At 40.4% G+C, this 16,804-nt stretch overlaps 1 protein-coding gene across 3 annotated transcripts in view; it reads left to right on the forward strand.

The window, feature by feature from the left end:
• The window catches only part of smyd3 (SET and MYND domain containing 3), a 160,291-nt gene that overhangs the window by 120,011 nt on the left and 23,476 nt on the right, over positions 1-16,804 (forward strand). For all 3 annotated transcript variants that reach the window (XM_062025467.1, XM_062025475.1, XM_062025457.1), the window contains one exon: positions 8,652-8,719. In XM_062025467.1, the coding sequence (XP_061881451.1) occupies positions 8,652-8,719 (68 nt within the window). The remainder of the gene's footprint in view (positions 1-8,651; positions 8,720-16,804) is intronic.

Raw genomic sequence — 16,804 nt, forward strand, 5'->3', positions numbered from 1 at the left:
TTGCCAGATTGGCAAGAAATATTTCTGCTTCTCAATTTCCGCCCCGTTAAGGACATAAACCATCCACTCATGACTTCTTTGAACTGTCATGACAGAAGCGAGCAAAGCAGCCTATAATGAGACGTCTCTCGTATTGCTTCGCACCGCCTCAGTCTCCCTATCCAGCTCCAGCGTCATCAAAATGATTATCTAATGTGTGAATACTTAATGCAGCACTTGCATTTACAATGCATCGAATGGGAACTTGCTATTTTTTTCTCGCAGCAATGAATGTGTTACTTAGCTTACGTTAACTTATCACAACGATTTATCATATATAAGTTATATGTTTAGAGATGCTGGGGAGCATTTCCTTGTTCTCATCATGGCTCACTGTGCATACTAATAAGGTGTAGTTAGTGTAGTGCTTAGCTATATTGGTTGCGCTAAGTTGCCTCTTGATTGTTTCCTCCATTAAGTAATTGTCTCTCTGTGTGTTATTGTACTTTTTTGGTGGTGTGCTTTTGATGTTATGTGTTTGATTGGTGTTCTGTGTCATGACCCTCCCGAGATTTTCCCTTTAGTAAGTCATTGTTTCCTATTGCTGGTGCAATAAACTGCATTCCTTTCCGAGCAAGCAGTAGTGCATTTGACCATTCTCCAATTAGCTCAAGTTTGCCACAATAAATTCAATAAGAAATCATAACGAACCTATTTGGGCTACATACTGTATGTATGTTTGTTAGAAATGTTTTTCTCATAACACATAATATAAATACAGTGTGATACTTCAACTGAAGAGCACAATTTGTTCCACGACCAAGCTTGTAACTCAAGACACTCTTATATAAAATCAGCCCCGCCCATTGAAATCTGTGCTTGGCCACCCCAAAACACCACACATTTAAGATGTAACATGCATTTAAAAAGAAAAATGAACTTTGAGATAAGAGTACTGAAATGTTTGAAAATCAATACAATAGGATGTACGACAAACAATTACAGGAGTTTTGTAAAATGATGTAATGATATTGTACAGCATTTACCTTGGGGATCGGACTAATGGGGTGTTTCCTTCGGGCTGCTTCTCCGTCCAGTGTTGCCAAGTCCGCTTTTATCAGAGACTTTGGGCTTGTGGTCATAAGAGCTGGTTCCTTGTTTCTCTCGCGACACCTTGCAACAGCCGCAACACTCTATCGTGTGACAATAGGAACTAGAAAATTGTTTATGTTGCACACAGACGTTTTGTTGTTGACATTAACAGATATCTGCATTAGACCAAGTGAGCAAGGCTATAATCGCTCATCCAGATTGAGAGTCAGGAAAAAATAACAAACTGAAACACTTAGGGCAGACCTTTCGGAAGCTTCTCTATATTTTCATTGATTAATGCCCGCTGTGTGGATATTGTTTTGGCACGGAAGCTAAATCCTACTTCGGAGTGGTACAGACTGACAGTGATGCGGTGGGGCTGCTTCACAGAGCCTAGTATACACGGTAGGACATGGACATATTTTATGGTTTATTTTTCTGATTCGGCGGGTGTCGTCCTTCGCACTCACCTCCTGTTCTTAGTTCCAGTGGTCTGAAGGTAGGATTGTGTTTATCTGGCTGTGGGCTCTTTATTTGTTTATTTGATAGGGACATTGCACAATACATACAGTATATTGCACGGGACAGGTGACAGAAATGCTTGTGAGTCAAATTATGCTTGCAATTTAAAGGGAAACTGCACTTTTTTTGGAATTTTGCCTGTCGTTCACAATCATTATGACAAGAACACGTCTTTTTTTTTAAGGATTTTTAATGATAAACGCTTGGAAGATGCAGCTAATTTAATTTTCCTGAGGGAACTCTCCTGAAGGAATCAATAAAGTACTATCTATCTATCTATCTAATGGGAGTCACTGTTGTAGCCTTTAAAGCCCTCTAAAAAAAACTTCAAAACTCTCCAACGTTTTATGTACACAATGCAAGTCTATATATATATATATATATATATATATATATATATATATATATATATATATATATATATATATATATATATATATATATATATATATATATATATATAAAGTAGTAAAATACACATTCAGAACAATGTTTAATATGTACAATGTTTATCGTATTTTATGCATTACCGGAACTTATATCCTCAGCACATTTATTTCCGTTTCCATAGCAGCGCACTACCAACTTCCGGCAACAAATGTGTACTCCTACTTCCGGAAACAAACGCGAGTGTGTTGTAATCATGGCAGACTTGGTAACAGACAACGAAGATGACTATTTTTGGACAAATGAGGATCCACAACCTTATATTTTTGAAGCTGAATAACTTATTTTCCGGACCGTAGGGCGCACCGGATTATTAGGTGCTCGGCCGATGAGCGTGTCTATTCAGGTCTATTTTCATACAAAAGGCGCACTGGATTAAAGGGCGCATTAAAGGGGTCATATTAGGATTTTTTTCTAAATTGAAAACCCTTCCTTGTGGTCTACATAACATGTAATGGTGGTTCTTTAGTCAAAATGTTGCATAGATTATGTTTTGCAGATCATCTTCAAGTCACTTTCTGACTGTCACTTCAGTATGCCCCGTTTTGTGGGCGGTCTTATTTACGTGGCTCACCTTCGACAGCGTCTTCTCTCCGTCATCTTTGTTGCACCAGTGTACCGTGAAAGGACGGGAGTCGAAGAAGGGTCGAAAGATAGAGCTAACTGTTCTATTGACATTCAGACTTTACTTAGCAGTAGCTCCTCATCCGTGACTCACTAATGCAACAACAACGCCGGAAATGTGTCCCGTGAAAAAACGTCTGACCGGAACTGTCTAATAACTAAAGTTCTGTGGGTGAATTATGTAAACCCACTACACCACTGGTTTTTAGTGCTTCCATAGTGAGATATAAGTTAGAACTTTCCGCTACTCTATATTAGAAATGGCAACAGGAGAGGATGAATGCCTCATAACAGGAAGATAGAGAAATAGAAGAACGGACTACAATGGCAGACACGCGCAAATTTTCAGGACTTATGCAGATTGTGTTGTGCGTTACAAACTCAAATGGGATTCAGGTGCTGACGTAGAAGCTAGCTTATCTCTTGCTGTAGCTAGCTTTTACGGCTAATATTTAAGCATGTGAATGAATTACTCCGCTGGAAAAAGAGTTTCTCCGTGTTCGCTCTTACAATAACAATCTCGCTACAGCTTGGTTATTATACAGGTTACAGAACATAAATGTATAAAGTATTGTTGGTGGTTTTTGAATGCATTTTAAAGTGATTGTGAATGATGGGCAAAATTCCCCCCAAAAAGTGCAGTTCCCCTTAAAATCACAACAAAAAGACAAGAGACAGCTCGTATCTCAAATTACTCACAAGTTAGGTTACCGTATTTTTCGGACTAGAAGTTTGCAGTTTTTTTCATAGTTTGGCCGGGGGTGCTACTTATGGGAGCGATTTATGTGTGAAATTAACACATTACCGTAAAATATCAAATAATATTATTTAGCTCATTCACGTAAGAGACTAGACGTATAAGATTTCATGGGATTTAGCGATTAGGAGTGACAGATTGTTTGGTAAACGTATAGCATGTACTATATGTTATAGTTATTTGAATGACTTTTACCATAATATGTTACGTTAACATACCAGGCACGTTCTCAGTTGGTTATTTATGCGTCATATAACGTACACTTATTCAGCCTGTTGTTCACCATTCTTTATTTATTTTAAATTGCCTTTCAAATGTCTATTCTTGGTTTGGGTTTTATCAAATACATTTCCCCAAAAAATGCGACTTACACTGCAGTGCGACTTATATATGTTTTTTTCCTTCTTTATTATGCATTTTCGGCCGGTGCGACTTATACTCCGGAGCGACTTATAGTCCGAAAAATACGGTTCATGTAATTTGAGGTACCACTGCAATGGAAATAGAAATACTCCTTTTGCCATCATAAACATGTAATCAACCCTATAGGTATTATTTTAAATGTAGAAATAAGGTAATCAATTATAAGTGTAATATGGCAAACTACAAGGACATAATGCAAGTCACATGCCAATGGTCACGTTTTGTGCAATTCTGTGGCTGTATTCATCACAAAAAAATTGTGGTTGAATTTGAATGTGCATGACTTCCGGGGTGTAGCGGTTCCACTGTAGAACAATTTTACGTCTCAGTAAAATATCAAATATATACCACTACTGCTTTCAAAGCCGATGACTATGACTGTTTTCAGAACCTGCTGACTGAGGTCAAAAATTTATCTCAAGGAAATTTAATTTGTTCTTTCCCCTCTGTGCCTGACATTTCTGAAGGCAGGGTGTGTTTCTCCATTTTCCACATCACAGCCTTCTCACCACACCCTTCAGCAAGCCAGTCCTTCTATCTCACTTTCTCTACAGGTTTGAAAGAGAGAAAGAAAAAAATACCTATAATGTGAAAATGTTTGGCAGACACAAGAATAAACGAAAAAAACAAAAAGCTGACGTGTGCACTGAGATTTAAAGCACCATTTAGAAGAAGAAAACCCCCTCCAGACAAAATGTTTGATGAGGTAGGGAATGGATAATGGTGTCTTTTGTGAAGAGAAGCTCAAATTCTATTACGGCAGTGATGTGCAATAAAAACCTACTGCTATGAACGCATGCTTTATTGTTTGCTGCGGGATCCTCTTATTTCATTGTGTTAAATTAGAATTCATTGACTCAAGATGGATCGAAATAAGCCCGCCAGATGCCTCATATTCCCTCCACCGCTTCACCAATGTCTACTACATAAAAACAAACATTCACACAGCTGCCATGCGTCCTTTATTAACACCGGCATTTCAATAAAGCGGTCAGTAGCGGCAGGTGGTTCGTAGCCTCAGTGTAAGAAAATAAAAGTTATCAGGTTGCAGTACCTTAGCATTTGAAAATAGGTTTATAGGAAATAGAATAAGCAATCGATTTCCAGGCCTACAAAGATGACCCTAATGCTCAATTTTGATTAACAGTGAAACTAGTGTTACCATATCTGAGTTATTGTGCAGAAATATGGGGAAACAACTACAAATGGGCGCTTCATTCACTAACGGTGTTACAAAAAAGATCAATTAGAATAATACATAATGCTGGATATAGAGAACATACAAACCCTTTATTTATTGAATCACAAATATTGAAATTCAACGATTTGGTGCATTTGCAAACAGCTAAAATTATGTACAAAGCAAACTATAACCAGCTACCCAAGAATGTACAACAAATCTTCTCAACAAAAGAAGAGAAATATAACCTTAGAGGAATTTAAAACATTTGTATGCTCATAAAACACTTAAAACCTTTAGCATATCAGTATGTGGAATTAAATTATGGAATGGATTAAGAAATCAACCAAAGCACCCATATGATTCAGTTTAAGAGACTGTTCAAACTACAAGTGTTCACAAAGTACACAGAACAAGAATTATGATGAATATCTTGAAAAAAAATGTGTTATTATTGAGACACAGATCATTTATGTATTTAATATTTGTTTACTTGCTATGGTATATTATTTGTTTATTATTTATTTGTTCACTTTTATGTTACAGAGAACAAGGAAATAGGATAAAATTGATATGGTATGAAAAGGGGTAGGATTAAATAAGATCAGTTTCTTCCTACTCCTTTTCGGACGTGCTGTAATGAAACAACTGGAATTATGTGATGAATTACATTGTATTGTATGCATGATCGAAATAAACTGAAACTGAACTGAACAAGTCATAATCGTTCAAATTTTTGTTATTGTGGTCTGGAACTGAATTGTTTAGGTTATCATTGAAACATAAACATTATTGAAGTTACAGTATTGTGAAATTTGATTTTACAATTTTACTTGATCAAGACAGTGGAATAAAGTAAATTTAACATAATGAAGATATCCAAAATAGTATTGTAAATGTAAATTTAAAGTTTATGGTGTAGTTCAAAGAGACAATGATCAAAAACTTCTTAATATTCCAACACTAGTTTTTGACTTAATATTTCAATATCCATCCATCTTCTTCCGCTTATCCGAGGTCGGGTCGCGGGGGCAGCAGCCTAAGCAGGGAAGCTCAGACTTCCCTCTCCCCAGCCACTCCGTCCAGCTCCTCTCGGGGGATCTCGAGGCGTTCCCAGGCCAGCCGGGAGAGATAGTCTTCCCAACGTGTCCTGGGTCTTCCCCGTGGACTCCTACCGGTCGGACGTGCCCGAAACACCTCCTTAGGGAGGCGTTCGGGTGACATCCTGACCAGATGCCCGAACCACCTCATCTGGCTCCTCTCGATGTGGAGGAGCAGCGGCTTTACTTTGAGCTCCTCCCGGATGACATAGCTTCTCACCCTATCTCTAAGGGTGAGCCCCACCACCCGGCGGAAGAAGCTCATTTCGACCGCTTGTACTTGCCTCCGCGATCGCTGAAGCTTGGCCCATCGGTACCTGTCCGCTGCCTCAGGAGTCCTATGAGCCAAAAGAGCCCGATAGGACTCTTTCTTCACCGCTGGTGTCCACCATTGGGTTCTAGGATTACCGCCACGACAGGCACCAACTACTTTGCGGCCACAGCTCCAATCGGCCGCCTCGACAATAGAGGTACGGAACATCGTCTACTCAGACTCAATGTCCAGCGCCTCCCTTGTGACATGTTCAAAGTTCCTCCGGAGGCGGGAATTGAAACTCTCTCTGACAGGAGACTCTGCTAGGCATTCCCAGCAAACCCTCACAATGCGTTTGGGCCTGCCAGGTCTGTCCGGCATCCTCCCCCACCATCGCAGCCAACTCACCACCAGGTGGTGATCGGTAGAAAGCTCCGCCCCTCTCTTCACCCGAGTGTCCAAAACATGACACCGCAAATCCGATGACACAACTACAAAGTCGATCATGGAACTGCGGCCTAGGGTGTCCTGGTGCCAAGTGCACATATGGACACCCTTATGTTTGAACATGGTGTTTGTTGTGGACAATCTGTGACTAGCACAAAATTCCAATAACAAAACACCACTCGGGTTCAGATCCGGGCGGCCATTCTTCCCAATCCCGCCTCTCCAGGTTTCACTGTCGTTACCAATATGAGCGTTGAAGTCCCCCAGTAGAACGAGGGAATCACCCAGGGGAGCACTCTCCAGTACTCCCTCGAGTGAATCCAAAAAGGGTGGGTACTCTGAGCTGCCGCTTGGCGCGTAAGCGCAAACAACAGTCAGGACCCTTCCCCCCACCCGAAGGCGGAGGGAAGCTACCCTCTCGTCCACTGGGTTGAACTTCAACGTGCAGGCTTTGAGCCGGGGGGCAACAAGAATTGCCACCCCTGCCCGTCGCCTCTCACTGCTGGCAACGCCAGAGTGGAAGAGAGTCCAGCCCCTCTCGAGAGAACTGGTTCCAGAGCCTTTGCTGTGCGTCGAAGTGAGTCCGACTATATCTAGCCGGAACTTCTCCACCTCGCGCACTAGCTCAGGCTCCTTACCCCCCAGCGAGGTGACGTTCCACGTCCCAAGAGCTAGCTTATGTAGCCGAGGATCGGACCGCCAAGTGCCCTTCCCTTCGGCTGCCGCCCAGTTTTCATTGCACCCGACCTCTATGGCCCCTGCTATGGGTGGTGAGCCCATTGGAGGGGGGACCCACGTTGCCTCTTCGGGGCACGATGGCGCTCGCCATCGTGCCCCACCTCCGGGCCTGGCTCCAGAGGGGGGCCCCGGTGACCCGCGTCCGGGAGAGGGAAATCTGGGTCCTTCGTCTGTATTCTTCATAGAGGTCTTCCAGCTGCTCTTTGTCTGATCCCTCACCTAGGACCAGTTTGTCTTGGGAGACCCTACCAGGGGGCATAAATCCCCCGGACAACATAGCTCCTAGGATCATTGGGACACGCAAACTCCTCTACCACGATAAGGTGGCAGCTCAGAGAGGAGATATTTCAATATACACCAGATATTCTTATACTAAATATTTCAAAATATTATAAAATGTTGTTAGATTTTCCTGGTTGGTTAAGGGCAAGGGTTCGATTCACAGACGGGAAGAACATTGGACTTAAAAACTAAATCAAAACCGTTCATGTGATCGTCTTGCTGAGGCGACAATGTGAAAAGCTGAAAGTGGGAAAAAAATTAAAAGTGTAATAGATTCCAGGTACTCTCTTCAGTTGAATAGATAAACTCCCCACTATATAAGAACAATAAAAATAAAATGTGTAAATATACTTGTCAAACTATCAAATTTTCCTTGCCTTTTAGAAAAAACAAATCCCAACAATTTTAGTATAATAATTTCTTAATGATCAGCCCTTTATTCGGCTTCTGAAAAAGCTGTTTTTAAGCTATTGTTTTAGTAGGTTTATGGTTTGTGCAGGCAAATGAAATAACCAATACATGAGTAAAATATATCACTGCTACAATACAATCTTATAATCTTTATATTTCCTTACAAAACACGTTATTATATTCAAATAAACAAGTTAACATTAAGTCACACTTTTATTTGCATACCACTTTTCCGAAGTATACTGGAGAAAGACATTAGTTATCTAGCATCCTCTTTCTTAAGCGTGCCAACGTCAATTTGAAAATGATGAAAATTAATGTTGGTTCCCTAAAGCTAGTTAGCTCATATTTTTCCTCTCCCATCTCTTTACTTTTCAACCTCTTTTTGTCCTTCAGGTGACGTGTAATTGTTTTACCATTAGTGACGGAGAGCTGCAAGAGATTGGAGTTGGGCTGTATCCGAGGTAACACACACACACACACACACATACAGTCGCAAATACCATCACTTCCAATGTCACTCCTAATTTTTGTGATAATGATAATTAGAATTAAATTCAATACAACTCACAATCTGCCAAATCACTACAACCCAAACGACCCAGCGCATCTTTAACCCGCTCGCTTGCACACAATCCTTTCACTCCTCTCTCGCTGTTTGACAGTTCTTTGTAGTACACACCAATAATGATGGGATTTTTTATTTCTTCTCCTTTTGTTTTGACAAGGAAAGTTAAAAACTCATACAGACAGATGCTGTGAAGTGTTTGGGACACATGCAGGGAGTCTAATATGTTATGATTGTCTCCAACATGCATAGGAAGGCGGTACATACAATATTTACTGTATCAAGACCATGATGTATAGTATAGAATTTGGCCTGCTATTGTGTGTAATTTGTGTTACTTCACACGCATGCACACACAAGCACGCACATACATACACACACGCACACACACACACACACACACACACACACACACACACACACACACACACTCACTCTCCAGGTATCCCAGGCAGCTTATCTGACCAGTGTTGAGATGTCAGATGGTCACAGCAGCTTTCTCACAGCTCAGCCAAACCGTGTGTGTGTGTGTGTGTGTGTGTGTGTGTGTGTGTGTGTGTGTGTGTGTGTGTGTGTGTGTGTGTGTGTGTGTGTGTGTGTGTGCGCTGCCCATTAAAGATGGGCCTGTTCACAGGATGGTCCCCTGCCTATTCATATTTTGGGTTGCCTAGCAACCCTGGTTTTGCCAAGGAGAGGGGGATTACACGGGTGAGGCTCCATTCATTTTCCTCTCCCTGTGGTACGCCAAAAACTCTTGACCAAATGCTCTGGCTCAATCAGTTTTGTGTGTTAGTTTCAAAATAAGATTTTGTGTCCCACTGAACCACATTTTTAAAGGACAGAATAATGTTTTCATTGACTTTTTGTGTGCTCAAAGTTTTTTTTTTTTACTAATATAAGTGAGTTAAATACTAATGATGTCCTCGTAGTGTAAGGACAGACGATGCAAAGAGAACGTTTGATATTAACACATTAAGGGCCTGATTTCCTAAAGGTTTGCGTGTACTAAAATACGTGCAAACCTGATAGCACACGCAAAGCTGATCTACTAGACGTGTGCAAAGTGGATTTACATTGTAATCCATTTTGCGTCTCTGTTTTCATTAATATGCAAAATATATGCTGATCATTAAAAACTCGCAACACTGGGAGGAGAAGATGCAAATATATTTATTTAGCACGCGCAATGTGATTTATCAACACTCATTGCCGTTTTGCGAGCACTATTTTGCATTTTATTTAGCACGTGTGGGAAGGACGTGCAAACTGACAGTTCCACACGCCGCTGCAAGATCAGTGCTTGCTCTGCACAGACAAACGATGGACAGATGAGAATCCTCCGTCCTATGTGTGTTTGTCAACATTTTGGACAGTCAGAAATAAAAAATATTAGACATATCGTCTATTCAACACCATCGTTTTACAATTTTATAGCAGCGAGAGGACTTAAGGGGCTGTTTAAAACAAATTCAATTGATGCATTTTGAGGTCTTTTAATATTTTTTTATGTTGTTTTTTTTTAGATGCAATATATATTATTCAAATATTTCTTAATGAAAATAACTTTAGGTGTGCATTTTTTGCGTGTTGAATGGAGTAATAAGTGCAGCCTCTTTCCAATGAATGCATCTTTGGCAGTTAAAAAAAATGTATACTGCTGGGCTCTGTCTAAAATGCCCATAAAAAGTGGTACATGTTTCCTGCATGTTTGAAGACATATAAAAATGCCACAGGTAGGCACGCAACACGCCCAATAATAGTACACACTATTTTATAGATTGCACACGCTGTTTAGCGCATGGTATTTGGCAGAGGTGGGACCAAGTCATTGCTTTGCAAGTCAAAAGTAAGTCTCAAGTCTTTGCCCTCAAGTCTCGAGTCAAGTCCCGAGTCAAGACAGGCAAGTCCCGAGTCAAGTCCAAAGTCAAGACTGGAAAGTCTCAAGTCAAGTCACAAGTCCTGCATTTTGAGTTTCGAGTCCTTTCAAGTCCTTTTAACCACAGACTAATATTTTTACACAGATTGTGTATGCTTTTAAACCGCTGTACTTTTTTATTAAAACAAGTGCATTTGAAATAGCAGGGAAAAAAATAGTACTGACATTGCAATTCATAATAGCACTATTAACCAGTAATTTTAATAGTTTAAACAATTTTAAACATTTAACTCATTCCTTTACAGAATAAACACATTTGAAAAAACAAGGGCAACTGTACTTATTTGTACAAAAGTGTTAACGTTGTATTTCCATGGCATATTGCATTGTAACTAGTTCCACAGCAGTTTCTATTCTGTTCTTACCTTATCTCATTGATCTCATCTCATACTGTATGTGTGTTTATGTGTGCGTACACATGAAAAACATAACAAATACATGAACATAACAATGAACAGAGTTGTACTTTTTAGATGTCAGGGCCCTATGCAATATGTACACATATTCTTAATATAGTATACATTTTAACTGACCTTTATTTGACTATTTTTGTCTTTTTGTAGGTGGCTAAAATACGCGGTGCTGCTGACCGCCGTCTAACGTTATGTTACTGTGTGTGATACATTGACTAACGTAACGTTATGTGTAGGTAACTCATGCAACCCTGCTTAAAAAAATCTCTTGACAAAAAGTATGAATAAGGTAGCAAACTGCAGTGGACGCAACATATTGCTGTGTTTGAAATGATGTTAAAACCATAGACATCTTATAAGTAGACGCAGTATTGGTTGCTGTGACGCGAGCAAATTGCATCTTGAAGTGGTGATGAGGAGCCGGCGAGCAGCCTAAACTGAGAGTTGACAGGTAGAAAACAAAGATGCAGGGCTGGTGTTCAGCGTTTTCCTGCTCAAATGAGCAGACTATTGAAAATAGGAATCGGGGGATTACTTTTCACAAGTAAGATTTAACATTAATGTACTATTGGTTGTATTTTATGAAAATAACATTACCACAGAGTTGAGAAGGAGCAAAGATCTTCAATATTTGTATGTGAAAATCACAAATAAATCTTCTGGGGGAGGATGACCCTCCTACAGGGGTTTGGTTTACAAACTTTCAGCCCCACTTAAAACAAAATTCACCAGCCGCCATTGATTATAATGCATTCTCATTTTAGGCAAAATATAAGACAATACTTTCTTAACAGTATAATTGTAACCAGGAATAAGTCTTCAAGTAACAATATTCAAATACTAACATTGTTGGGTAAAACAGCATTTGGTTTTATTCTGAATCCAGTGAAACAGATTGGTGGTTTTAGCTGATATAAAGACTTTCAGGTGTTTATATATGTTTAAGTATTTGGCAGACGCTTTTATCCAAAGCGACATACATAAAAAATACATATATAACAATCACTGTAAACATGATCATTTAAGAGAAGAATGTAATACAAAATATCAATACAAAGTGTCACGACAGAATAAACTCTCTGCTGCTGCAGCAACAGAGATACGGTCTATAAGATATATAGATATCTAATGTATTCATACATTGTTTATGTAGGATATACGCATGTATATATAACGTAATCATATTGTTTCTTCAACTTAAAAATAGCTGACCGTTTTTTTCCCCCTTCTCTGGGTTTATATTCCCAGTTTTGATCTCGGACGTCTGGTCACTTATAGCATATAAGAATATTCTATTACTGTTAAGCAAACTATGAATAATAAAACATGTGTCCGTTATCATAGCTACACGTATGACAAAAAAGCGCGTGAAAATGAGTGGTATTCAGTGAGGTAAAATGAATTAAATGCGCTGACAGTTCATTGCTCCTGCCAAATGAATTGCACTAAGTGGAGCGGATCACCACTCCAAGATGGCGGCCCCGCGTCTCGTCTGTGCCAGTAAGCAGTAGCGCTCGATGCTGCGTCTACTTATAAGATGTCTATGGTTATGACGTTAGCAGTGAGTTTACAGCCTCACTGATTTAACTACACAGCAAATAAAAGTCATGTTACTTAGCCAATAAACGTTATCTTACATTCAAAACTTACCCTTCTTTGTGCAACTTCAAATGTCGAACGAAGTTGGAAGTTGTTGCGTCTCCGTCTGTAATATTCGAACTGCGTGATTTGCATACGGCAATTCGTTTTTTGTTGACCAAGTCGTAGTTTTTATACCCGAACGAAACCAACTTTGGTATAAATCTTTCTCACTGGCGCGTTGTTTGACAACTCTTGTTCATTGGTTGTCCTGCAATTTGATTGGCTGAATGCTGTGTGATGAAAACAATGTAGATCTAATTTGATTGGCTGTTGTACTGAGAGCACACACGCTGACACGCAGCACACACGCTTATAGACAGACACGTACAAAGTGAAAGCTACGGAGCGCTCCCAAATAACTTTTTAAGCTTTAGGTTTTGGGGAAAGTAGCAAGTCATGTCAAGTCAAAAGGCTCAAGTCCAAGTGAAGTCACAAGTCATTGATGTTAAAGTCTAAGTCGAGTTGCAAGTCTCTTTACATTTTGTCAAGTCGAGTCTAAAGTCATCAAATTCATGACTCGAGTCTGACTCGAGTACAAGTCATGTGACTCGAGTCCACACCTCTGGTATTTGGATCATAGTAAATCAGGACCAGCTCAGTGGCCTAGTGGTTAGAGTGTCCGCCCTGAGACTGGGAGGTCGTGAGTTCAAACCCCGGCCGAGTCATACCAAAGACTACAAAAATGGGACCCATTGCCTCCCTGCTTGGCACTCAGCATCAAGGGTTGGAATTGGGGATTAATGGCCTACTGAAACCCACTACTACCGACCACGCAGTCTGATAGTTTATATATCAATGATGAAATCTTAACATTGCAACACATGCCAATACGGCCGGGTTAACTTATAAAGTGCAATTTTAAATTTCCCGCTAAACTTCCGGTTGAAAACGTCTTTGTATGATGACGTATGCGAGTGACGTCACTAGATAAACGGAAGTATTGGTACACCTTTGAATCCAATACAAAAAAGCTCTGTTTTCATCTCAAAATTCCACAGTATTCTGGACATCTGTGTTGGTGAATCTTTTGCAATTTGTTTAATGAACAATGAAAGTTGTAGGTGGGATCGGTGTATTAGCGGCTGGCTGTAGCAACACAACCAGGAGGACTTACTTGGATAGCAGACGCGCTAGCCGACGCTAGCCGCCGGCCGCACGGATGATCGGATGATCGGATGATCGGGTGAAGTCCTTCATCCTTCCGTCGATCGCTGGAACGCAGGTGAGCACGGGTGTTGATGAGCAGATGAGGGCTTGTTGGCGTAGGTGGAGCGCTAATGTTTTTATCATAGCTCTGTGAGGTCCTGTTGCTAAGTTAGCTTCAATGGCGTCGTTAGCAACAGCATTGTTAATCTTCCGTGTATTTACATGTCCAGGGTTTAATAGTATTGTTGATTTTCTGTCTATCCTTCCAGTCAGGGGTTTATTTCTTTTGTTTATATCTGCATTTGAGCCCGATGCTATCACGTTAGCTCCGTAGCTAAAGTGTTTCGCCGATGTATTGTCGTGGAGATAAAAGTCACTGTGAATGTCCATTTCGCGTTCTCGACTCTCATTTTCAAGAGGATATAGTATCCGAGGTGGTTTAAAATACAAATCCGTGATCCACAATAGAAAAAGGAGAAAGTGTGGAATCCAATGAACCCTTGTACCTAAGTTACGGTCAGAGCGAAAAAAGATACGTCCTGCACTGCATTCTAGTCCTTCACTCTCACTTTCCTCATCCACAAATCTTTCATCCTCACTCAAATTAATGGGGTAATCGTCGCTTTCTCGGTCCGAATCTCTCTCGCTGCTGGTGTAAACAATGGGGAAATGTGAGCAGCACTCCAGCTTGTGACGTCATGCTACTTCCGGTAGGGGCAAGGCTTTTTTTTATCAGCGACCAAAAGTTGCGAACTTTATCGTCGTTGTTCTCTACTAAATCCTTTCAGCAAAAATATGGCAATATCGCGAAATGATCAAGTATGACACATAGAATGGATCTGTTATCCCCGTTTAAATAAAAAAAATTAATTTCAGTAGGCCTTTAAATCACTAAATGATTCCTGGGCGTGGCCACCGCTGCTGCTCACTGCTCCCCTCACCTCCCAGGGGGTGGAACAAGGGGATGGGTCAAATGCAGAGGATAATTTCCCCACACCCAGTGTGTGTGTGACAATCATTGGGACCTTAACTTTAACTTTTAACTTAAATCCTAGTAAGCCAGTGTGACATCCATCCATCCATTTTTTCTACCGCTCGTCCCTTTTGGGGTCGCGGGGGGTGCTGGAGCCTATCTCAGCTGCATTCGGGCGGAAGGCGCCAGTGTAACAGTAAAATGCAAATACTAGCAACAGAACTGAAGTTGGTTGCAGTTTTCTGTCTCAGGAATAGAATGTTTAATCATATAGTGTAAACACAATTGGAGAAAAATTCTGCCCTTTTACTTTTTCAATATGCCTGCTCTAAATTTAGAAAGATAACATTCGCAATTCATACCTCTGCAATGCCATAAAGCACAAAGATAAACAGTGTTGTTTTCAAAGCAGGTTTTGGGTTTGTTGTTTTGTTCCATCCATCCATCCATTTTCTACTGCTTGTTCCTTTTGGGATCGCGGGGGGTGCTGGAGCATATCTCAGGCTTCCTCCCACCTCCAAACACATGCACCTGGGGATAGGTTGATTGGCAACACTAAATTGGCCCTAGTGTGTGAATGTTGTCTGTCTATCTGTGTTGGCCCTGTGATGAGGTGGCGACTTGTCCAGGGTGTACCCGCCTTCCGCCCTTAAAACATAATTACAAAAAACAACAAGAAACTTTATGAAACTTTGTGGCGTGGTGCCATGTGTACCAAGGAAGAACCTATTAAAATTTGCTGCAAAAAATGATACTACTATTTCCTCTTTTTGTCTTCCAGAAGCACTACTAAAACTGTAATATAGTTTCCCAAAACCAGAAAAACGATCGGAAGTTTAAGACTCGACAGTCAATCAGACTTTGTTGTGTTGAAAGCAATTGTCGTTCATGGGTATTTTATTTACACTGGTGTCGCCACAGATTGATGTTGTGTTGCTGTATAAAAACGCACACAAACACCGGCTGTTCTTTGATGGCTTTGATGCCGAAATGTCTGAAATTGGTGGGGATCATTGTGTCTGTAGTTGTTAAATGTGTTTATGCCCCCATAACCATGGTAAATCACTTTGAAGGTTACTGGATAAGTATGAAAAGAGTCCCCACATTTAACTTCTGGAATCTTTAACCTTTAAATATCAGGCAAACCCTCTGATAAACAGCCAGTGACATTTAACATACTGCACGCTACAGTTAAGTACTTTACCTCTTTAAAAAAAAAAAAAGACCATTTAGGAAGCCCATGTGGTGTTTAACTCTCTAACCTGCATTTTAAGCAACAGTTAGCATCACTGACTGCCAGCACATCAGTTGCAGTTTAGTTCATTAATCTAATTAGTATGCTAATGAGCTGCCTCTTCATCAGATAAAAGCATTGTTTGGAGGGCTTGATTTCTAGTTGATATTCAACCTGCAACTTATGCACTGTTGAACAAAGCCCTAGGCCTGCAGATGGCTTTACAAAGACACACACACACACACACACTTACTGGTTATCATTTGGAATGGGGACCAAGTTTTTGATCATCACTTGTGGGGACCACCCTTTCTACAGGTTGTGGAGGCATAAAAAAATGAGGTAAAATGGCCACTGCCCAGTTAGCTCATACACGTCTTTAAATCTCTGGATTGATGAAGTAATGTGCTGATCATTCTTACTGTGGACCCTGGGGAAAAAAGAGTTAATATGGTTCATGGGGACCAAATTTAAATAATTTTGCATAATTCACACACATTTGTACGTGACTACTCAGGACCATTAAAAAAAAAAAAAAGTTCAAATTAAATATGACATGATCCTCAGAATCATTTAAAAAGGTTTCCCTTTAGGGAACCTGTTTTTTTGTCCCCATACTGTCACAGGTCCCCTAAAGG

The sequence above is a fragment of the Entelurus aequoreus genome, linkage group LG02 (assembly GCF_033978785.1).
Source record: "Entelurus aequoreus isolate RoL-2023_Sb linkage group LG02, RoL_Eaeq_v1.1, whole genome shotgun sequence".
In the NCBI taxonomy this organism is placed as follows: domain Eukaryota; kingdom Metazoa; phylum Chordata; class Actinopteri; order Syngnathiformes; family Syngnathidae; genus Entelurus; species Entelurus aequoreus.